Genomic DNA, 25375 nt, shown 5'->3' with positions numbered 1-25375 from the left:
TAAATACTGTGCATGAAGATAGTCATTGCAACATTATCTTCCTCAGTCCTGGTTAAAATGTGCTTTTTGTAGAACAATAAATTGTGCAGATTATCTCATTTATCAAGTTATGATGGACTTTAGTCCAATAGCTACAATTGCACTGTCCAAAATTAAATATACCTGATCAAACATCAAACAGGAAGCACCTGTTTCTGATGTTTTAAAGAGGCTATGTCCCACTCAAGTTTTTTCTATTGAAAACCTTAGGTGAAGAGCCAAGGCCAATATTGCAGGACACCAGCAAGGTTGAAAAAAGTAAGGAGAGAAGACAAGCAAAATTGAGTAGCTTTTAGATAACTCAAGCTAGGGTTTTAGTAGTTTGTAGATTGTTGGAGGAAGGGAAGACTAAGTCAATGTAAGGACATACACAGTTTTGAGGTTCTGGAAAAGAATAAGAAGAAAAGACCTTGTGATGACTTTTTATTTCAGCACTGCAAGGGTGCAGGGAGAAGGAAGATGTGTGTAGGGCATGTATTGGGAGCATAAAAGGAAAAATGAGAGCGAAGTTCACAGTAGTAGAGGTAAAATACAGATGGAAACAAGAAAGGTTGTGACAAACACTATGGGGGAGAATTTCCACTGGGTTTTCCCAATTTCCCACAATAACTTTGGTAGGATATCGGTGGATACCCTGGAGTATAATTGACCATTTTTACACCATTTTTCTGGAGATTCTGCTGAAGTTACGGTAGTAGATGGGAGAACCCCCACAGAAATTCCAAGCGTATGCCTTTAATCATACAAGTGGTTGATGTAAAAAGTAGTAACATCCTGAGTACCTATTACATAGATACAGTTGCTGTACCTTTACACAGAGAGAAAAAAATCTGTAACAAGTTAATTTGGCAGTTGATGGGACACATTTATACATTTTACAGGTTTTATTCTTCTCTGTTAAGTTAGTGACTATCTATCTACCATAACACTGACAAAAGAATTGGAAGTTATTCAGGTATCGGCAACTATTGGGATCTCCTAGTGAGACAAACCATTGGCAGCTGATTCAAAATAGTTAATGATATTTATATATTATCTCATACTATGTAGGCTACTATATATATTCAAAACAATATAGTAGTAATAGTCCATCGATTTTGATGGTACAATTAGCCTTAAATTAGAGAACACATAGCATGGTTTGGGAAATGAACTGTGAGCTTAGGATAACAAAGAATCTTTGATACTTTTTGCCTGATTGCACTTTTCCATACTACTGATTATTTGACTTTCTGACATGAATACTCATTAATTTATGTTTTATGTTCCTTCAAAGTTGAGCAACAGAAGTAAATAAACCACATACATATACTACACACAAAAAAAACGGTCCTAATATTTACAGGTTAAGAACAGTTTATAATTCACATGCTGTTCATTTGCCTTTGATTAGTTCATTGTACATGATGATCCTTCCACCGTTAATGGCTGATCTTCTCATGAATTTCCCTTGAAATTCCAGGTAGAAAGATTCCTAAATATTTAAAATGTTGGTTTCATTTCTTATTTCCCCATAATAAACATTAATCATTTGATAGAAATGTTTCTAAACACATATAACAAAAATTAAATGCAAATATTTATTTAATTGTAATGAGATCAGTACTTTTGAGATGTCAAGTGATAGTGCTGGCTATCTGACAGGATGTAATGTCTTTGAGGTTATTTACATAACACTCTTAAATGTTAATATATTTACAAATATAACAGTTCAAGATGTTTAACTTTTTCCACAGAACAAAAATGTGATTACTGTAAGAACATTCCTCAAAAGGTTCAGTCACCCATCCTCTGCTCCTCAAAAAAAGTAAGTGACAGACTCGATCCATTTAACATATGCTACAGCCATCAGAGCCCTGTTAATGATTGTCAAAGTATAGCAGAGATTTTAAGGAACTCTGGCTATTGACATCTGAACAACTGTAGACACTAAGATAATGGGCCAGAAATCGCTCCCGAAATAGTGGTGGAACTCAACAGCGCTCTCAGTTTTTAGTGGTGAATTGAAGGAGCAAGTTCCCGTATTTGCACATGCGCAGTAAAATGCAGAAATCATTAACTTGCTCCTAGTGGTTCGCCACGATATGACAACTTCAAATTAAATGGACATTGTACGCTGCAATCAGAGAAATCATTGAAAAAGTGCCAACTTGCTTAACTGCCCAACTGGAAAGTAACTAATTAGGCCACCAAACAGGTACGCTTAAAAATACCAGGTCTAAACTAAGTTTTAAAAGTGCGATTAGCCTCAATATCAGCCAAACAACTAAAAATTAACTTTTAAAAATATGGAGTCTCACATTACTCCTTATTGGTCATCATAAAAAAATTAAAATTAATAAATTATTTAAAAAAAATTCCTTTCTGTCTCTAATTTAATTCAATTATTTCTTTGGCTTTTTATTAAAAAAAATATTTTTTTAATTTACAATGACATCCAGAATACTAACTTTAAATGAATGAAGTCTGCTTGCCTGCTTGAGCAATGCAGCCTGAATCTGTGGGCGTGACTTCTCTTCCTGACAGATTTTGTGGGCATGTCTTCTCCTCACGGACTTTTCCAGCCGTGCGGTAACTCACACTGCGCAGAGGCTGGGTTGATTGTGCACATTTTGTTTAAACTTCAAATTCAAGTAACTGGATGCCACAGAGCCCACTGTAAGTATTTTCGTTAATTAAATGAGCAGGCGTTGCAGTGAGCGTTGCCTCGCCACTCTGCACGATTTCTGGCCCTATATTTTCTGAACATTGACTATGAATGGTCAGAAAATGTTCCTCTATATCAGTATCTATTGATGTACAATGTATTATTAAACATACTGATATTAATGAATAGTCCCGACCCTATCCTCCATAGCTTGTAAATATTGAAGGTTCTTCAACAAACACTGATAAAACAAGAAAAACAGTCAAAACAATATTTTACACTGCCAGGTAACCCAATTGGGTTTAATTGAAAAGCTTTCTCACGGCGAAAAACTCTGGTTGCTATAGAGTTACATGCTGAAACTTTTAAATCAATTACCAGAAGCTGATCACCCCAAAGATTTGTAAATACTGACCCACTGACAGCTGCAGTTGTGTTCAGAAGCATATGACTGAAGCAGCTACCGGATTGGCAGTTAATTACACATCACTGGATATCACCATGAACGACAGGCAAAACTCTGCTGGTTTCAGTTACACAGAGCCTCAAACTGCACAATGGACCAATACTGCATAAAGGGCTTGTAATAAACCACAAAACAGGCAAGGTTTGTGTTTTGAAATGCAATTTTTTTTCAACGAAGGATCTATGGCACCTTGTAATTTGCTGTTAAGCTATTCCTGAGCTGCACACATTTTGCTTTCATAGAATGGTGTACAAGTGTGAAGAACTGGTGTCTGCTCCAAATAAGAGAATTATGGAATCTAAATCAAGGATAATGGCACCCCCACAGGAATTCTTCTATAGAGTGAATCCACATCTAATAATGAAGAATGGATTTTTTTAAATGAATTTTATACTCCCCTTTAAGGAGGCAGTAGGGGCTCAAAGTGGGCAGTGCTGCTGTACTGTAGAAAATATCAGAAATCATTAGAATAACAGAATACTTACTGGTGATAACACAAAATTGTATTTATAAAAATGTCCCTAGTTCTGGTAAACCAAAATTAGAAAGGATAAAGTCCTTTTAAAAAGAAAGAAAATACATTTATTGTGGATTCTTTACTGTTTCTTTCCAGCTGTCAGGCTGAAAGCAAAACATAATTGCTGAGTTGTAAGATTTCTTTGATCTCCAATTTTTCAATGAATCTTTCACTTCTAATACTTTGTTTCATAAATGTGTATTTAGCATTCATTACTTCTGGTTAACATTCAAAGAATAGCTTTGGGCAAGGGGCAGTTAATTTAGACAAGTTTAAAAGGAAGCCCTACTCTTCAAAGAAGAAAATAACTTATCAATTTAAAAATATTCTAAGGCTGCTCTGCACATATTTTAAAACTGTGAACAGTTTTGTTCTATTCCCAAGGAGCAGTCTACTGCAGGACTGCACTTAAAGCACTCTTAAGCTAATTACTCCATGTATAGCTCATTAGATAGTCCCCATTTAAAGACCTAACCACTGTGCAAATTATTTGACGGTTTGTGATGCCTGTAGGACATAATAAATAAAGTATGCATTGGTGACATTTTACTTAGAATCACTTTATCCATCCACAAAGCATCTTCAAATTTTTCTTATCTTCTTTTGAAAGAGGTTCCTCAGCGAGGCTGCATCACATGGTCAGGCCAGCGACAATCTGGTGAGTTCTGACTTGGCTGCTGATTAAGGAGACTAACTGCTGGATGGTGGCGCTATTATCCTGTTTTCCACTGTGCTGAGCATTGCATGGAATCTTGAATTGTCATTTGAGAGCAGGACACAGGGGCTGTCAAGCTCAGCAATCTAATAAAGTAATTTTTAACATAAAAGGCTTGGTTACTTGTTGTCATTTGCTGTCATCAGAAATCAGCATCAATTGAAAAGTGCAGTTGTGCCCCCTCTCCTACCCCACTGTGAGAACTAAAAAAAATCCTTTAATTACAGGTATATCCTCTCCTCTATGCACTGATTCATGCTGGGGGACGTCTAGACAAGTGGTGATGATCTTCCAGTGGCTTGCCTAAGTGGCCTTTCTTCATATGTGAATCTTGGTAGCAAGTGTTGGTCGGCTATTCGAAGGTTAGGGAACCTCTTACATATTTGGGTCTTTTTATCCATTTTACTCTACATATTTTTGGTTTCTGTACATCAGACTACTTTTGTAGGTAACTCCAGGGTCAGACTGGCTCCCCCGAAAGTGCATGGGATTCCCACAGAAAAAGAGGGGCACCAATAATACAGCGCTATAGAACCATTCACACAGGCACTTGCGAAACCTCCCAATTTCCCATATGGCCAATCCGCCCCTGGGTAAGTCCTCATTCTCTATGACCTTGAGAGTGTTTACACTTACCCTGATATCCAGGTATGTTTAATAATGTGACCATGATAATGAACAGAAAATCTTTCTTTGGATTTTCTTTACTATTGGTTCTATGCTGGGCCTCCTCAGGATTCGCCTTGTCTTCAAGAAGTGGCAGAATGACAATATACTAGATCTTGTCGGCTTTAACTGCCAAACACATTTATTAATCACTAAGTGATCAAATGAATAAATAGCAGAAACATACCATATATTTTCACAGTAGTTGTTAAACTTTACTAACTACCCATATATAATACAAAATAATAGTTTGCAACTCTGCTGTAAACTAGTTGTAATCAATCTCCTTACGTATCAAATCCTTTTTCCTTTTCTCATGAACTACAGGAGTTATTTACCTTAACTAATACTTTTTGGAAGTTCTAGATAGATTGGGCTCAATTTTGAAATGGTGACGGGTTGGCAGCGGGGGGGGGGGGGGGGCGGAGGGTGAAGGTCCACGTGGCAAACCCAGATAAAAAAAACGTACCTTTTCCGATGCAATCACGATGTAATTGATGGTTGTTTCTGGGTTTTGCGCCTAGCAGCCAGCCTGATTGACAGGTTGGTTGCTGAAAGGAGGTTGCAACACGGGGGGGGGGGGGGGGGGGGCGGGGGGGGAAGAGAGAAAGGGAGAGCGAGAGACGTTATCTGGCACTGGAACAGAGAGTGGAGGCCGCTGAAGATCTGGGGGGAGAGGGGCAGATCGGGGGGGGGGGGGGGGGAAAGAGTGGAAGATCGGGGGGGGGGGTAAGAGAGTGGAAGATCGGGGGGTGGAAGAGAGTGGAAGATCGGGGGGGGGTGGAAGAGAGTGGAAGATCGGGGGGGGGAAAGAGAGTGGAAGATATGGGGGGGAGAAAGAGAGTGGAAGATATGGGGGGGAGAAGAGTGGAAGATCGGGCGGGGGGGGGGTGGGAAAGAGTGGAAGATCGGGCAGAGGAGAGGGGACGATCAGGGGAGGGAGAGGGGAAGATCGGGGGAGGGAGACATTGGGACCGAGAGGGATATTGGAGTGGGAGACATTGGACATCGAAGCAGGGTGGAAAGGTAGGTTTATTTTGTTTTTTAAACTTTGTGCAATGGGTTTTTATTTAATTTATTTTGTTTATTTTTGCCTGATCCGGCCCTTCATACCTGGTTACACCAGGCGTGAATCAGAAGCTGTCGGATAGCTGCCCAGGTAAGTTTAAAATCGTTTTAACTATCTACTACATCAAAAATAAAGTACCTTAAGTACCTCAATGAGGTACATTTGGTTCTTTAAACTTCCGCATTCATGAGGCGCGCGCACACAGAGAGGCGTCTATGGGGAACCCTGAAGTCGGCGAGTTGGAGCCAGCTTCCTCACCCGCTCAGGATTTCTCTGATTTCCGCAGCCCCAACGCACCCGCAATTTCCTTTGAAAATCGGGGTCATTATCTTTGAAACTCCAGATTAAACCAATTGATTTGAACAGTACAAGGTAATAAATACCCCAGAAAGAGTTAACAGGGCATTGCTGAATTTAAATAACTGTAAACATTCGAAAGGAACTGGCAATTAGACACATATTTGAATAAAACTCATAATATAATTGTGTTTGAATTGTGGCTTGGCTCCTCCCTCGAGCACAATTGCCTAGAGATAAATGACTCATCTTTGAAACACTGTATTGAGTTAAGCTGTGAGATGATTTCTGTGAGTTAAGCTGGTTTTTAACTCCTTCTGTCCTGTGACTGAACTAAAGGAGCCAATACCAAGCTTAAAACTTAGACAAAAATCTTTCATTTTGTCAGAGGGGCATCATGGTCACCATCTCCTCAACCAATATTCACCTGTGCACTTTCAAGCAGGGATTATTATTATTCAGAGCAGAAACCTTGGCTGTGTTCCCCCCCTCCACTCTCCCCCCTCCCTCCAACCTCTTTAACCCGGGGATGCTGAGGTGAATTGTAGCAGGAAACAGAATTTCAGTTTAAATCAGCCTTCAGTCTCCAACACCTGATCTAGCTGCAAATGTTAACTTTGACTAGAAAAAATATCTTACCTCCCCTTGGTCCAGCACCATGATCCTGTCACAGTTCAGCACTGTATGGAGACGATGGGCTATGATCAGCATTGTACAATCGGAAAAAGCCTCCTGAATGGTCCTGTGAATCAATACATCGGTATCTGTATCGATGGCAGCTGTGGCTTCATCCAGCAGTAAAATCTACATTGAAAGAATGTTTCAAAGTTACAGCATTGAACTGGAAGGCACCATTTGATGGAATGCAAAACATACGAAAACAAAGGTCAGACAACATATGGTCAACATGACCCCCACCTAGGAGTACAGGTTCATAGCTCCTTGAAAGTGGAGTCACAGGTGGATAGGGTGGTGAAGAAGGCATTCAGCATGCTTGGTTTCATTGGTCAGAACATTGAATGCAGGAGTTGGGATGTCTTGTTGAAGTTGTACAAGACATTAGTAAGGCCACACTTGGAATACTGTGTACAGTTCTGGTCACCCTATTATAGAAAGGATATTATTAAACTAGAAAGAGTGCAGAAAAGATTTACTAGGATGCTACCGGGACTTGATGGTTTGACTTATAGGGAGAGGTTAGATAGACTGGGACTTTTTTCCCTGGAGAGTAGGAGGTTAAGGGGTGATCGTATAGAAGTCTATAAAATAATGAGGGGCATAGATAAGGTCGATAGTCAAAATCTTTTCCCAAAGGTAGGGGAGTCTATAACGAGGGGACATAGATTTAAGGTGAGAGGGGAGAGATACAAAAGCTTCCAGAGGGGCAATTTTTTCACTCAAAGGGTGGTGAGTGTCTGGAACGAGCTGCCAGAGGCAGTAGTAGAGGCGGGTACAATTTTGTCTTTTAAAAAGCATTTGGACAGTTCCATGGGTAAGATGGGTATAGAGGGATATGGGCCAAGTGCAGGCAATTGGGACTAGCTTAGTGGTATAAACTGGGCGACATGGACATGTTGGGCCGAAGGGCCTGTTTCCATGTTGTAACTTCTATGATTCTATGATTCTATTCTATAACTGCCTTCTCGCCATAATCCTCAATCCTTTCTCCAGAAATGTATTTCATTGCCTTTTTAACCCATTCATACTGTCTACTATATTGGAATTTCTGTTAATTTATTTCACAATTCTACTATTATTACTCCTAACCCTACCTTTAATGTGTCCACATTATTTGAACCCTTCAATTAGATTACCTTGAAGCTGCCTCTTCTCGAAAAACATGAGTAGCTTTTTAAATTTTTGTTCGTTATTTAAATTTCTGATACAGAATCTCTTCTGTTTTTTAACACCTGAAATATCTCATCAAAAACACGATTTCAAATGCATATCTCATGGCTTCAGGATGATTGGCCATTCTCTACTTTGGTTAATACTTTATTCCAGCAGTGAAAGCTGCTAGAGGATACCTTTGGAATTATTACCTTGCTGTGTTGAAGCAGGGCCCTTGCCACACACAATAGCTGCCTCTCTCCCACAGAAAAATTTTCTCCATTTTCCATAACTTCAAAGTCAAGTTTCTCATTCAGTTGTGCTACCTGTGAAATCCACACATTCAAAAATGTGATATATTAATAAAGTCAATTCAATAGTTCCAGGCTTTGTCTTTCAAAAAAATATAAATCTATTTTCTTTCTTTCCACAAATATTTTGGTAAATTTTTGAACTCATCAATCTGAGAGATGTTAATTCCGAGGAATGAAACACACTCCTATTTTAGGCACTGATTGTTAGCATCAAGCATTTCCAGGTATGGAGTAGCACAGGTTAGATGCAGAGTAAAGCTTCCCCTTTTCCATTCAATAATGCAACTCATCCCTAAAAAGTACCACCTACTGGGCATAATAGTCAGGTGGCAATTGTAGTTCTGAGCTTGTCATGAGGGCAAACTGAGACCAATACAAAGTCCCTTACTGCGACATGTGATTAGTAATTTAGTTGGCATCTGAATGGATGTTATGTTGGAAAAAACTTACTGATCAGCAGCAATACATATTCTATAATTTGTTTTAAGTTGTACTTAAGATTTTACTAGGAGCTGCTAGCGCACAGAATAACATAGTACGTCATTGTGTCAAGGAGAGTTCAAAGCATTCATTCAGTTATGTCAGAGAATAGCCATTAACTCAATTGGCCAGAATTTGCAGTAGCAGGGCATCTAATGGCATCTGCTGTTAGTTAGACTTGCCCCTGCACCCTTCAGCTTATAAAATGTTTGCCCACAAAGTTACTGAAAGTGTGAGCTAATAACGGCACAGTGAGGGAAACAGGGCAACCAACAGTGTATCTCCTTAACCAGTGAGATTTAAGGATTGGGAAATAAACACAGGAAGGACTGAGAAGGAGAGTGAATTAAAGGGGGTGAATTCAATGTCAAATCAGGTACAGAAAAATAAATAAAGGGAGGGAAAGGAAGATTGGATTAAGAGAGAGATAAAAAGACAGAAAGGTAAAGCAAGAAAAAAAAATAAAATTCAATATTTTTTAAAATCTCCTCAAAAAATTAAAAATCTGAACAAATGAGACTCCACACTTGTAATAGTTAATTTTCGGTGCCAGAGAGGTTGATTGACAGTCATCAACACTTACCACATTGTTAAAAAGGTACTTCCGTTTGTAATGACAAGACTTAACTGTGACGAGTTTAATGGGTAAATACAACAAGTTCCTAAAAAACCGGGGAGGCTAAGGACAAGATGCGTTTTTGCGAAGCTAACAGCGGAGCGGCGTAATTCGGACAGCAATTTTTCAATGTTCACATTTAATGCGCATCTGCTGCTCGTCTGAAGATGCTGTACCATTTACCCATAAATTACAGCGAGTGCCATGATCTAAATAAATGGTGAAACAGGCTTGAGGGGCTGAATGGCCTTCTTCTGTTCCTATGTTCCTATTTTGACAGCAAATTCTGGCCCACTATCATTGAGAAATTTCTATGATATTTTTCTATGGGCTGTGTTTGACTCCAGACCAAACAAATGGAGTTCAGACTTGTCTCTGATGATGGATCCTTTGTACAATGGATGTGATCTCAATGCAGCTTTCAGTGATCTAATCTCCACATTATTGTACTGTTCTCACTAATTGATAGGAATGTAACAATCTCTGCACAAGAAAATTGGAAATAACACACTGTTGCAGCAAGATGTGCTCTTCTGGTGCTGTGAAAGCTTCAGAAGAGTACATCTTGCCGCATTGAGGAAACCCAGCCAATCAGTGGAGTACAATTGGGAAATCAAACTAACCAATGGAATAAAATGGAAACCCTGCCATTCGAATAAATAAACCAGGCAAAGTCCAGCTTATCAAGGGAGTGGACCAAAGTTTTAATATTCTATTTCCACTTGAACTAAATCACAACAGTGGCATCATAGAGCAGGGTCATTCAAGTCTCTTGGACTACAAAAACTACACAAAATATTCCTTCAAATGTTTCAGCTGCTAATTTGCTCCAATGATATAAATAGAGCTTGCCACAAAGTAATAGCGTTACATGATGAGATTGACCATACACCACTTGTGACTGTCATTCGAGTTATCCTGACAGTCTCACAATAGAGTAATTTTTTTTAAAGACATCTTTTTGAAGCACCATGTGGCATTTTTCTATCTTAAAGGTGCTCTATAAATGCTTATTGTTCTTCTTGTCTTTATTTGAATCCATTCAAAAACATCAACACTGAAGGCAAGTATTCTGCTTGTGGTGTCACAAAGTTATAACAACATTTAAGGCATCAGAGGAGATACTATGACTTCATTAAATATTATAGACAAACAAAACCAACAAATACATGTGATACAAACAGAATTTATGTTACCTGTCACTTATATTTAACGGGTACTTACATTTTCTTTCATGTGAGCTCTTTCTAATGCATCCCAAATTTGAGCATCGGTGTACTGATTATAGGGGTCAAGGTTTGACCTAAAAATGAACACAGAAACACACAAAAGTCTCCATAATGTGTATTCACAGTTAATATGGCTATGATGCTGCCCTTAGGATCCATACCTCAGCTATATGAAGATTTTTCTTATGTATGGTACAATCTATACTCCCCAATGTATTATTCCCAAGATACCAGATCGCTGGAGTCCTTGGTTAAATCAGATACGTACCTGACACTCCCAACAAAAAGCATGGGTTCCTGCGGGATAATAGATAGCTTCTTTCGCAGGTCATCTAATCCAATTTCACTAATCTTCACACCATCTATTGTAATGGAGCCATTGCAAATTTCTACCAGTCTGAAAAGTGTCACTCCCAGGGATGATTTCCCTTTGTATAAACAGAGTAAATTAATACTTGGTTAGTATTCACCTTCCCTCAAGTTGCTTTCCATTCAGAAATTGACTCAACCATCACATAATCTCCTCCAGCTAAAAGGATGAGGCAATAATGGCTATAGTGGGAGGTCTGATGGTGTTAATTTCCTCCTCCCCACCCACATGATAGAATGATTTTCCATTGGCTGGTGTTTCATCTAGAAATATAATGGAAAATGGCTAAAACTTACATACTTGATTAAATGCCAAATGTAAGGAATCTTACAACACCAGGTTATAGTCCAACAGTTTTATTTGAAAATCACAAGCTTTCGGAGGCTTTCTCCTTCGTCAGGCGAGTGTTGTAAGATTCCTTACATTTGTACAGCCCAGTCCATCACCGGCATCTCCACATCATGATTAAATGCCAGGCAGCCCTGGGACTCAATCTCGTAACCTCTAGTTGGGAATCAGGTCTCAAAGAACTAGAGCTATTTCGCCAATAGATTTGGTTATTAAGATTCTTTTTAAACCAAAGAGAACGTTTCTTACAAACTTTTAAATGGCATCACAACAATAAAGTTCTCTGACGGCTCAGTGGTGACAGACATATCAGGGGATTCTTCCTTTTATGTACCCAATTCCTAATGACAAATGTCAGGAGCAAAACTGCTTGTTTAATAACAATGATAATGGTGGAGAAATGTAGTCTATCAAGATTTCACACTAAACATACAGCTTTGATATCAGAAACATAAAACTGCAGTCTAATCCTGTGGTAAAAATTAAATCTGTAATCTGAATTATTAACTGCAAACTGTTTCAATTTGGAGAAGCAAAGGGTCCTTTATTAGAACCCAGCGATTCAAGATTCAATATCCTAATCCCAGGTTAACTGTCAAAGTGATGCTGCCTGCTTTCATTTATGTACTACTCCTCTTAATTCAAAGTTGCTTAATTCAAATTATCTGATCAATTAAATTTTTTAGCGCTAAATTCCCACTTTGCTGTGTTATTTACATTGATTCATTCCAGTAATTGGCTAATATAATTTTTTAGCACAAATTGAATTCTCAAGCGTGGACTGTATATTGAATGATGTCATGAGTTGAACAGACAATGTAAACAGCATGACTGAGATCTATCCCATTACATTATCAGTTGAGCAGCAACATAAATTTAACAATGTAATACAGCGGTGAATAAAAGAAGCACGGCCAGAGTGGACCTGAGCGGCGAATAAGAGAAGCGCGGCCGAAGAGGACCTGAGCGGTGAATAAAAGAAGCGCGGCCGAAGAGGACCTGAGCGGTGAATAAAAGAGGCGCGGCCAGAGTGGACCTGAGCGGTGAATAAAAGAGGCGCGGCCAGAGTGGACCTGAGCGGTGAATAAAAGAGGCGCGGCCAGAGTGGACCTGAGCGGTGAATAAAAGAGGCGCGGCCAGAGTGGACCTGAGCGGTGAATAAAAGAGGCGCGGCCAGAGTGGACCTGAGCGGTGAATAAAAGAGGCGCGGCCAGAGCGGACCTGAGTGGCAAAAATGAAAAAGAAGCTATTTTTCAAAAGTCAAAAAATAATGTCACAGAGGAGCTCCAAGGGTATGTCAGTGTAAGTATTTAGTTTATTGGTAAGTGTTTTTAGCAGTTATTGTGTTTAGTGGTTAGTCTGTTAGTGTTAGTTAAAAAGCCTTAAAGCGGGAAACCAGAACAGTTAAATAAACCCAGGGAAAAATCTCAAAAGGTGACGTGATGGTCAGCACAGAGCGGCGGAACCTGAGGAAATTAAATTAAGTTTTTAATTTACTATACACACTCTATCTGTAACTATAAACTATAAATAAATAGTTAAATATATATTCAGAATAATTAATTACTACTTAATTTAAAATCAAGCTAAAATCCATCTACTAAATTAAATCTAGACCATAAGTGTTTCTATTAGTTCTAGAATTAAATTAATACTAAAAAATAAATAAAAACTAGAAATGACGGTGCAGGTTGTGTGTCGGGCCTGTGTTACGTGGGAGTCTGTGGACAGTGAGACTGTCCCGGATTGCCACATCTGCAGTAAATGTCTCTGCCTTGAGTCACTCCGGCTCAGAGTCCTTGAGCTGGAGTGCGAGTTCAAGACACTCCGACACATAGCTCAGCGGGGTAAGGGGAACAAAGGACAGGTAGAGAAGGAGGTCCTGCAGACACTGGTCTTATCCAATAGGTACAATGTACTTTCTACCTGTAAGGATAAGGATTTAGGCTGTGGGGAGGATGGCCAGAATGCTAACCATGACACCGTGGAACAGAAGGCAATCCAAGGCAGGGGGAGGAGCAGAATAGATAGGTTATAGTCATAGGGGATTCAATAATTAGGAGATAGATAGCATCCTCTGCATTCGCGGCCGAGAGTCCAGGAGGGTGTGTTGCCTACCTGGTGCAAGGGTAAAGGATATCTCGGAGCAACTGGAGAGGAATTTGGAAAGGGAGAGGGAAGATCCAGTTTTCATGGTCCATGTTGGGACCAATGACAGAGGAAAGAAAAGGAAGGCGGTCCTGCTAAGCGAATATCAGAAGTTAGGAGCTAAATTAAAAATTAGGACCTCACAGGTGGTAATCTTGGGACTACTATCACGGCCATGTGCTAATTGGCATAGGGATAAACAGATCAGGAAGGTGAACGCGTGGCTGAAAGAGTGGTGTGGGAAGGAGGGGTTCCATTTCATGGGACACTGGCACTAGGATAGGAAGGAGCTGTACGGTTGGGATTGGCTCCACCTGAACCAGAATGGGACTAAGGTGCTAGCGGAAAGGATAAATAGGGTTGGACTTTAAACTAGTAAGGCAGGGGGAGGGATCTGGGGAATATAACATAAGTCTGAATAGAAAAGAAATAGGAAATGAGAGTAAAGGTCACACCAAGTTAAGGAATGAGGGGAACATAAACGGTCAGGGAACAAATACAGTTATAGAACATAAGAGCAAAATGTTTGTTAAAAACAAAGGGAGGGAAACAATTACTAAAAACAAATTAAATTGCCTGTACAGCAATGTGCACAGCATCTGAAACAAAACGGAGGAACTGGAGGTTATAATTAATAGCGAGGAGCCAGATGTGGCATGGGTAAGTGAAACATGGCTCCATAAGGAACAGGACTGGCAGTTAAATATTGCAGGATATAATATATTTAGAAAGGATAGGGAAGGAAGCATGAGGAATAGTTGTACTAATTAGAGACAACATAATGGCAGTAGAAAAAAGGACACAAGTAACATTGATAGAAACAGAATCCATATGGATTGAGACAAATGATAAGAAGGGATTGATCACATTAATAGGTATATTCTACAGACCATCTAATAGTGGAAGGAAAGTGGAAGATGAAATATGTCGACAAATCTATGAAATGAGTATAAAACATCGAATAATAATCATGGGAGATTTCAACTACCCCAAATAAACTGGCAAGAAGAGTTAGGGAAAGGAGAAAATGGAATGGAGTTCTTACAGTGTGTACATGACTCCTTTCTTACCCAGTATGTGAGAAGCCTAAAAAGGGAGGAATCACTGCTGGATCTAGTAATGGGAAATGAACCAAAACAGATGAGAGAAGTAAGCGTAGGGGAACATCTAGGCAATAGCAATCACAACATAATAAGGTTTAAAATAATGATTGAGAAAGACATAAGTAAGACAAAGACCAAAGTAATAAATTGGAATAAAGCTAATTTTGAGGGGATGAGAATGGAACTAGGGCAGGTAAACTGGAAACAAATGTTGGCAGACAAAGAAATAGACGAGCAGTGGATAATATTTAAAACGGTGATCAAGAGAGTTCAAGAGAAATATATTCCTCTAAAAAACAAGAACAATCTAGCCAATAATGAAATTCCATGCATGAATAAAGAGATAAGGGTAAAATTGAAACTAAAGAAAAAGGCATACTCTAAGTACATAGACAATAAAGGAGGATGATAAAAGGGAATATGAAGAAGTTAAGAAAGAAATCAAAAAACAATTAGGAAAACAAAGAAGAACTATGAGATTAAATTATCAAGGAATATAAAAAGAAATAGTGAAGTATTCTACAGACATATAAATAACAAAAGAAAAATCAGAATTGCGATAGGGCACTAAGGGATGCACAAGATAAACTCACAAGTAACGACAGCAAAATGGCAGAAATATTGAACTGTTATTTTGCCTCCGTTTTTAACCAGGGAGACTAACAAGGTGAGCAGGACATTAGAAGAAGAGATTGAAAAAGACTTTAAAACATTTAAGATAGAAAGGGGGAGATAATTGATAAACTAATCAAACTTAGGGACAATAAAACCCGTGGTCCAGATGGATTGCATCCGCGAATATTAAATGTAAACAATCTTACAACACCAAGTTATAGTCCAACAATTTTATTTGAAAATCACAAGCTTTCGGAGGCTCCGAAAGCTTGTGATTTTCAAATAAAATTGTTGGACTATAATTTGGTGTTGTAAGATTGTTTACATTTGTCAACCCCAGTCCATCACCGGCATCTCCACATCGCGAATATTAAAAGAAGTTAGGGAGGAGATAGCAGAGACACTACTATATATATATATATATATATATATATAAATATACATTCATTAGAAAAGGGAATAGTGCCAGAGGACTGGTGGACAGCTATCGTTATTCCTATATTTAAAAAAGGAGTTAGAACAAGTCCGGGGAACTATAGACCAGTTAGCTTAACGTTGGTGGTAGGAAAGATAATGGAATCTTTACTCAAAGATGGAATCTTTACTCAAAGATGTAATAGAAAAACATCTAGAGAACGAAAATATAACAAAGAATACTCAGCACGGATTTCAGAAGGGAAAATCATGCTTCACCCACCTTACTGAATTCTTTGAAGAAGTAACAGAAAGAGTAGACAAGGGTAATGCAGTAGATGTAATATATTTGGATTTTCAAAAGACCTTCGATAAGGTACTGCATTGTAGACTCATGGCTAAGGTCAGAGCATGTGGAGTCAGGGGACAGGTAGCAGAATGGATAGCAAACTGGCTACAAAACAGAAAATAGGGGTTAAAGGTAGCTACTTAGACTGGCAAAAGGTGGGAAGTGGTGTTCCACAGGTATCAGTGCTGGGACCATTGTTGTTCACAATTTACATTAACGATTTGGATTCGAGAATCGGAAATAACATTTCTAAATTTGCGGACACCACCAAATAGGGGGGTATAGTTAATACAAAGGAAGAATGCATCAAAATTAATAAACTTGCAGAATGGGGGTGTAATTGGCAAATGAATTTCAATATAGGTAAGTGTGAGGTGGTGCATTTTGGTAGGAAGAGAAAGGAGGCCACATACTACTTGGATAATGAGAGCCTGAATGGGATAGAGGAGCAAAGCAATCTAGGGATACAAATACACAAATCACTAAAAGTAGTGATGCAGATTAATAAGGCCATAAAAAAGGCAAATCAAGCACTCGGGTTAATTTCCAGATGGATAGAATTGAAAAGCAAAGATGTTATGTTAAACTTATATAGAACCTTGGTTAGACCACACTTGGAGCATTGTGCACAGTTCTGGTCTCCATATTATAGAAAGGATGTAGAGGCATTGGAGAGGGTGCAAAAAAGATTCACAAAGATGATACCAAAAATGAGAAGATATCCTTATCAGGAAAGGTTGAACAGGCTGAGGGGTGACTTGATAGAGGTTTTTAGGATAATGATAGGGTTTGAGAGGGTAGATGTAGAGACAATGTTTTCACTTGTGGGGAAGTCTAAAACTAGATGTCATATATATAAAATAGGTCGCTACTAAATCCTATGTGGAATTCAGGAGAAACTTCTTTACCCAAAAAGTGATAGGAGTGTGGAACGCACTACCACAAGGAATAGTTGAGGCAAATAGCATAGATGCATTTAAGGGGAACCCAGATAAGCACATGAGGGAAAAAGGAATAGAAGGGTATCCTGATAGGGAGAATAGATGAAGTAGGGAGGGAGAAGGCTCGTGTGGAGCATAAACGCTGGCAAAGACCAATTGGGCCGAATGGTCTGTTTCTGTGCTGTAGTTTCAATGTAACTCGATGTACATGAATATGAAATGTATATACAATGAGCATCATTGGCAAAGGCAGAAAATGAAAAAAAAGGCTTGTGTGTGACTTCCTTCTCTGAGGTTATTTAACTACCTCAAAGAGATTAATAAAATTGGGGAGAATCCCGATTTAAAATGGAAGGAGGTGCTCTCTGGGCCAAAAGACCATTATGTAATGATATAGTCAGCACTCTAAGCCTCTGCTATATTGTTGAAAACAGATTCTTTACTTGGTAACAATAAAGTATTTGACTTTTGATAATTTAATCAGGTATATAACTTTGACATTTCATATAAATAACACCATTTGAAAAGGCTTGACAACTTCTTCAAGCAATTTCAACATTCTCCAAATACTTTATAAATACTATAAAAGAAAACATATATACCTGATCCTGTTCTTCCTACAATTCCAATCTTTTCCCGAGGTTTGATGGTAAATGTAACTTTCTTTAGCACAAGTGGTAGGTTGTCACGGTAACACATTTCCACTTCATCAAATTGGATTTGTCCTTCCTGAGGCCAGTCAGGGGCAGGTGCTGTTTCTGGAATATGGAGTGGTGCTTCTGATTCCAAATGCTAAAGGTGGTACAGAAAATAAAAGATAACAATGGCAAATTGTAACAGTAACACGGCTGCCAAACAATAAAAGGTTTGCTGATAAATGATGGCCGGGGTAGACGTCTTGTTTGGAATCCTTTTATCATTAATGTAAAGTTTCTTTCCTGTGATATCATAGAATGGTTACAGAAGGAGGCCATTCGGCCCATTCTGGCTCTTTGTGCAATCCAGTTAATCCCATTCCCCACTCTTTCCCTGTAGCCCTGCAAATTTTTTCTCTTCAAGTATTTATCCAATTCCTTTTTGAAAGCCACAATTGAATCTGCTTCCACCATCCTTTCAGCACATTCCAGATCTTAACTACTCGCTGCGTAAAAAAGTTTTTCCTCATGTTGCCTTTGGTTCTTTGCAAATAGCCTTAAAACTGTGTCCTCTGTTTCTCGACCCTTCCGCCAATGGGAACAGTTTCTCTTTATTTACTTTATCTAAACCCTTCATGATTTTGAACACATCTATTAAATGTCCTCTTAACCTTCTCTGCTCATGAGTCATAAATCATAATCATCAATTAAGAGGTGCTGTATTACTGCTCAAAGGGTGCCTCTGATCAGCAACTTCAAGATGCAAAATAGAAAACGAGGCAAGACAAGGAGGCACTGTACTACCATGTAATATAAATTCTCGATCAAGACGGTATCATAGTATCATAGAATGGTACAGCATACGAAGAGGCCATTCAGCCCATCGTGCCCATCTCTTTGAAAGAGCTATCCCAATTAGTCCGAGAGCAAGAGGAGAGTCCGAGCGGTGAGCGCAGTGTAAAAGGAGAGTCCGAGAGCGAGAGGAGAGTCTGAGAGGTGAGCGCAGTGTAAAAGGAGAGTCCGAGAGTGGGCGGAGAGTCCGAGAGGTGAGCACAGTGTAAAAGGAGAGTCCGAGAGCGGGAGCAGAGTCTGAGAGGTGAGCACGGTGTAAAAGGAGAGTCCGAGAGCGGGAGGAGAGTCTGAGAGGTGAGCACAGTGTAAAAGGAGAGTCCGAGAGTGAGAGGAGAGTCCCAGAGCAGGAGGAGAGTCCGAGAGGTGAGCGCAGTGTAAAAGCAGAGTTCCGAGAGGTGAACGCAGTGTAAATCTAAGGCAAGTCATGGCAGCAGAGCTCGCACCCGTGATATGCTCCTCCTGCACTATGTGGGAAGTCATGGACACTACAGGTGTCCCTGGCAACCATGTGTGCAGGAAGTGTGTCCAGCTGCAGCTACTGGCTAACCGCATTTCGGAGCTGGAGCTGGGGGTGGATTCACTGTGGAGCATCCGTGATGCTGAGATTATCGTGGATAGCACATTCAGTGAGGTGGCCACACCACAGGTAAAGATTACACAGGCAGAAAGGAAATGGATGACCGCCAGGCAGAGTAAAAGGAATAGGCAGGTAGAGCAGGAGTCCCCTGGGGCCATCTCCCTCTCAAACAGATATACCGCTTTGGATACTGTTGGGGGAGATGGCTTATCAGGGGAAAGCAGCAAGAGCCAAGTTCGGGGCACCACGAGTGGCTCTGCTGCACAGGAGGGGAGGAAGAGGAGTGGCAGGGCTATAGTGATAGGGGATTCAATTGTAAGGGGAACAGATAGGCGTTTCTGCGGCCGCAAACGTGACTCCAGGATGGTATGTTGCTTCCCTGGTGCTCGGGTCAAGGATGTCACGGAGCGGCTGCAGGGCATTCTGGAGGGGGAGGGTGAACAGCCAATAGTCGTGGTCCATATCGGTACCAACGACATAGGTTAAAAAAAGGGATGAGGTCCTGCAAGGTGAATTTAAGGAGTTAGGAGATAAATTAAAAAGCAGGACCTCAAAGGTAGTGATCTCAGGATTACTACCAGTGCCACGAGCTAGTGAGTATAGGAACAGGAGAATAGACAGCATGAATGCGTGGCTGCGGGATGGTGTAGGAGGGAGAGATCTAGATTCCTGGGACATTGGGACCGGTTCTGGGGAAGGTGGGACCTGTACAAGTGGGACGGGTTACACCCGAGCAGGCCTGGGACCGATGTCCTCGCAGGGGTGTTTGCTAGTGCTGTTGGGGAAGATTTAAATTAGAATGGCAGGGGGATGGGAACCTGAGCAGGGAGACAGAGGAGGGGGAAACAAGGATAGAAACAAAAGATAGAAAGGGAAGAAGCAATAGTGGAACGCAGAGAAAACAAGGGCGAAAAACAAATAGGGCCATAGTGCAAAATAAAACTAAGATGACTAGCAATCTTAAAAAGCCAAGCCTAAAGGCATTGCGTCTTAATGCGCGGAGCATTCACAATAAGGTAGATGAATTAACAGCGCAAATAGATATTAACGGTTATGATATAGTTGCGATTACGGAGACATGGTTGCAGAGTGACCAAGGATGGGAACTGAACATCCAGGGGTATTCAATATTTAGGAAGGACAGGCAAAAAGGGAAAGGAGGTGGGGTAGCATTGTTAGTGAAGGAGGAAATCAATGCAATAGTGAGGAAGGATATTGGCTCGGAAAATCACGATGTGGAATCTGTACGGGTGGAGCTAAGAAACACCAAGGGGCAGAAAACGTTGGTGGGGGTTGTCTATAGGCCCCCAAACAGTAGTGGAGATGTTGGGGAGGGCATTAAACAGGAAATTAGAGACGCACGCAGGAAGGGTACAACTATAATCATGGATGACTTTAATGTACATATAGATTGGTCAAACCAAATTAGCAATAATACTGTGGGGGAGGAATTCCTGGAGTGTGTACGTGATGGTTTTCTAGACCAATATGTTGAGGAACCAACTAGAGAACAGGCGATCCTAGACTGGGTATTGTGCAATGAGAAAGGATTAATTAACAATCTTGTTGTGCGGGGTCCCTTAGGGACGAGCAACCATAACATGATAGAATTCCTCATTAAGATGGAGAGTGAAGTAGTTGAATCCGAAACCAGGGTCCTGAATCTAAATAAAGGAAATTATGAAACTATGAGGTTGGCAATGATAGATTGAGGAACTTTACTAAAAGGGATGACGGTGGATTGGCAATGGCTAATATTTAAAGAACGTGTGCAGGAATTATAACAATTATTCATCCCTGTCCGGCGCAAAAATAAAACAGGAAAGGTGGCTCAACCGTGGCTTACAAAAAAAATTAGGGATAGTATTAGATCCAAAGAGGAGGCATATAAAATTGCCAGAAAAAGCGGCAAGCCTGAGGATTGGGAACAGTTCAGAATTCAGCAAAGGAGGACAAAGAGATTGATTAAGAGGGGAAAAATAGAGTATGAGAGTAAACTAGCAGGGAACATAAAAACTGACTGTAAAAGCTTCTATCTAAAAATATGTCAAGAGAAAAAGATTAGTGAAGACAAATGTAGGTCTCTTACAGACAGAAATGGGGGAAATTATAATGGGGAATAAAGAAATGGCAGAACAATTAAATACATACTTTGGTTCTGTCTTCACAAAAGAGGACGCAAATAACCTGCCAGAAATGTCAGGGAACCAAGGGACTAGTGAGTGGGAGGGACTGAAGGAAACCAGTATTAGTAAAAAAAAAATAGTCCCAGGGAAATTAATGGGGCTGAAGGCTGACAAATTCCCAGGGCCCGATAATCTACATCCCAGAGTACTGAAGGAAGTAGCCCTGGAAATAGTGGATGCATTGGTGATCATCTTCCAAAATTCTATAGACTCTGGAACAGATCCTACAGATTGGAGGTTGGCAAATATAACCCCACTATTTAAAAAAGGAGGGAGAGAAAAAACAGGGAATTACAGACCAGTTAGCCTAACATCAGTAGTAGGGAAAATGCAAGAATCTATTATAAAAGATGTGATAACAGAACACTTGGAGGGCATTAACAGGATTGGACAAAGTCAGCATGGGTTTATGAAAGGGAAATCATGCTTAACAAATCTACTGGAGTTTTTTGAGGATGTAACTAGTAGAATAGATAGGGGAGAACCAGTGGATGTGGTGTATTTGGATTTGCAGAAGGCTTTTGATAAGGTCCCACACAAGAGGTTAGTGTGCAAAATTAAAGCACATGGGATTGGGGGGAATATACTGGCATGGATTGAGAATTGGTTGACAGACAGGAAACAGAGAGTAGGAATAAATGGGTCTTTTTCCGGGTGGCAGGCAGTGACTAGTGGGGTACCGCAGGGATCAGTGCTTGGGCCCCAGCTATTCACAATATATATCAATGATTTGGATGAGGGAACGGAATGTAACATTTCCAAGTTTGCAGACGACACAAAGATGGGGTGGAATGTGAGCTGTGAGGAGGATGCAAAGAGGCTCCAATGTGATTTAGACAAGTTGGGTGAGTGGGCAAGAAAAAGCATGCAGTATAACGTGGATAAATGTGAGGTTATCCACTTTGATTGTAAAAACAGAAAGGCAGATTATTATCTGAATGGTGATAGATTGGGAAAAGGGGAGGTGCAACGAGACCTGGGTGTCCTTGTACACCAGTCGCTGAAAGAGAGCATTCAGGTGCAGCAAGCAGTTAGGAAGGCGAATGGTATGTTGGTGTTCATTGCAAGAGGATTTGAATACAGGAACAGGGATGTCTTACTGCAGTTGTACAGGGCCTTGGTGAGGCCACATCTGGAGTATTGTGTGCAGTTTTGGTCTCCTTATCTGAGGAAGGATGTCCTTGTCATGGAGGGAGTGCAACAAAGGTTTACCAGACTGATTCCTGGGATGGCAGGACTGACGTATGAGGAGAGATTGGGTCGAGTAGGCCGATATTCACTAGAGTTTAGAAGAATGAGAGGTGATCTCATCGAAACATATAAAATTCTAACAGGACTAGACAGACTAGATGCAGGGAGGATGTTCCTGATGGCTGGGGAGTCCAGAACCAGGGGTCACAGTCTCAGGATACTGGGTATGCCATTTAGAATCGAGATGAGGAGAAATTTCTTCACTCAGAGGGTGGTGAACCTGTGGAATTCTCTACCACAGAAGGCAGTGGAGGCCAAGTCATGAGATGGATTCAAGAAGGAGATCAATATATTTCTTAATGCTAAAGGGGTCAAGGGATATGGGGAAAAAGCGGGAACAGGGTACTGAGTTAGATGATCAGCCATGATCATTTTGAATGGCAGAGCAGGCCCGAAGGGCCGAATGGCCTACTCTTGCTCCTATTTTCTATGTTTCTATGTCCCATTCCACTGCTCTTTCCCCATAGCCCTGTCATCTGCCAACTTCAAAATTATACCCTGTATACCCAAGTATTATATATCAGAAAGAGCAATGGTCCTAATACTGACCCCTGGGGAACACCACTGCATACTTCCCTCCTCTCGTCTGGAAAAACAACCGTTCACCATTACTCTCTGCTTTCTGTCCCTTAGCCAATTTTGTATCCATGCTGCCACTGTCCCTTTAATTCTATGGGCTTTAATTTTGCTAACAAGTCTATTATGTGGGACTTTATCAAGTTAGTCAAACACGATTTTCCTTTTACAAATCCATGCTGACTTTCATTTACTAGCCCGTACTTTTCCAAGTCCCATTTAATTTTGTCCCAGATTGTTGTCTTTAATAGTTTCCCCACCACTGACGTTAGGCTGACTGGCCTTTAATTGCCAGGTTTATCCCTACCCTTTTTTTGAACAGGGGTGTGACAGTCCTCCGGCACCGTCCCCATATCTAAGGAGGATTGAAGATTGTGGCCACAGCCTCTGCAATTTCCACCCTTACTTCCTTCAGTAACTTAGGATCTATCCCATCTGGACCAGTTAACTTTTATACTTTGAGTACTGCCAATCTTTTAAGTACCTCCTCTATCTATTTTTATCCTGTCCAATATCGCTACTACCTCCTCCTTTACTGCTACAATGGCAGCATCCTCTTCTCTAGTGAAGACGGATGCAAAGTATCAATTTAGTGCCTCAGCCATGCTCTCTGCCTCCACAAGAAGATCTCCTATTTTGTTCCTAATTGGTCCCACCCTTCCTTTGACTACCCTTTTACGATTTATACGTTTATAAAAGACTTTTGGGTTCCCTTTTATGTTAGCCGCTAATTTATTCTTATACTCCCTCTTTGCCCCCTTATTTCCTTTTTTACATCTCCTCTGTACTTTTTGTGTCATAGTTGAGTAGAATGCACTTCCACATTAATTTATTGAGTTGATGAATCACTTCTGAGTGGGGTGTGTAGATTATTCTGTGTGGAAGGAAACACTAAGATTTGATGATGAGGTAAAATACTTAGGAAGTGTGGTTATTATTTGATGATTTTAATATATTAATAAGGTGGCACGTAGTGGACAGGGATAAAGGTCAAAGAGACAGACATCATCAAAACAAATAATGCTTAAAGGATAGCATTAGTATTGGGACAAGAGCTGAAAATCCGTGACTCTTCCGGCGCACGCTGATAACTCTGCCAAGAGTGCACCTGAAGGGCTGGAAGTTAGGCCATGATCTGATATTCTGGGTTTTGGCCTTGTGTTGGGGATTCAGCATGCCTTGTAAGTGATAGAGCCTCCACGTGTCTCCTAATATTTCCATATCCCCAGACTTACAGAGACCTGGCATATCATTGGCAGCAGTATGCCTGGTCAGACCAGATGTGGCAGGCTGCTGATTTGTGTTAGTGGTGTCCACCTGGAGGTAAGCTTTCTCTTAACATACAAAGGGTGACAGTGTTTTCTAGGAGGCGACCTGGGACCCGACCCGTCCCCAAAGTTACACCACAAATCATGGCCTGTGGGGGCAGGTGAGCACGCTAGATGTGCTCCAATGACATGGGTGCCCACCATTGACATACATATAAATGATCTACCCCAATACCACAAACTTTGGCAGGAACACTATTGGGGGTCCTGGGGTTGGGAGGGTATCCTGGCAATTTCACCGGGAGGCCCCCCCTCCCAGTTGATTTTCAGCCGCTATCTGTTTTATGTAACTGATAGATTCTAAAATGAAGTGGTAGGTTTGATTTGTTTTATCAAACAAAGGTACTTTTAAAGTCTTTGCTGGCCAGGGAACATGTTCCACAGAGTTAGTCTGTTCTGTGCTATCATAAGGTGATGGAATGGATCTCAGCTGATTTGAACGGCTATGTGGAAGACCAAAGCGATGGTGTGACTCAGTGTGTGGAAGGACCTAAATGGAAAAGTGGCAATAGGCAAACAGCTGCCGCAACTGGCAAAGAGGAAAGCGTGATGGCAACATCTTTTGGTGTCTGTGGCCAACCCGGTGCTGATGACTGACTGATTGTGCCATTAGGTCAGGATTCACAGCTATTAGTAAAACATGCCACTCTTTCATTCAGGTCTTCCCACACACTGTCCCACATCTTGGATCCATGTGGTTGTGATAGAACAGATATGTAACAGCTACAATAGCTTATATCTGTGAAAATAAAAGGGAATTTGATTTTGAAAGACACCTACGCAGCTAAAATACTTCA

General features: G+C 40.5%; 1 protein-coding gene across 1 annotated transcript in view; it reads right to left on the bottom strand.

Moving 5' to 3' along the window:
- Positions 1–4017: 4017 nt before the first annotated feature.
- Positions 4018–25375, bottom strand: part of wu:fb13g09 (ATP-binding cassette sub-family C member 5) — a 131497-nt gene continuing 110139 nt past the window's right edge. The window contains exons 24-29 of the mRNA XM_067996974.1: positions 17776–17965; positions 11154–11313; positions 10881–10959; positions 8459–8572; positions 7056–7220; positions 4018–4470 (exon numbers count right to left, since the gene is read on the bottom strand). Of these exons, the coding sequence (XP_067853075.1) occupies positions 4360–4470; positions 7056–7220; positions 8459–8572; positions 10881–10959; positions 11154–11313; positions 17776–17965 (819 nt within the window). The 3' untranslated portion in view covers positions 4018–4359. The remainder of the gene's footprint in view (positions 4471–7055; positions 7221–8458; positions 8573–10880; positions 10960–11153; positions 11314–17775; positions 17966–25375) is intronic.

Source organism: Heptranchias perlo, chromosome 15 (genome assembly GCF_035084215.1).
Source record: "Heptranchias perlo isolate sHepPer1 chromosome 15, sHepPer1.hap1, whole genome shotgun sequence".
Classification (NCBI taxonomy): domain Eukaryota; kingdom Metazoa; phylum Chordata; class Chondrichthyes; order Hexanchiformes; family Hexanchidae; genus Heptranchias; species Heptranchias perlo.
This window is presented reverse-complemented; position numbering and strand designations above follow the sequence as displayed.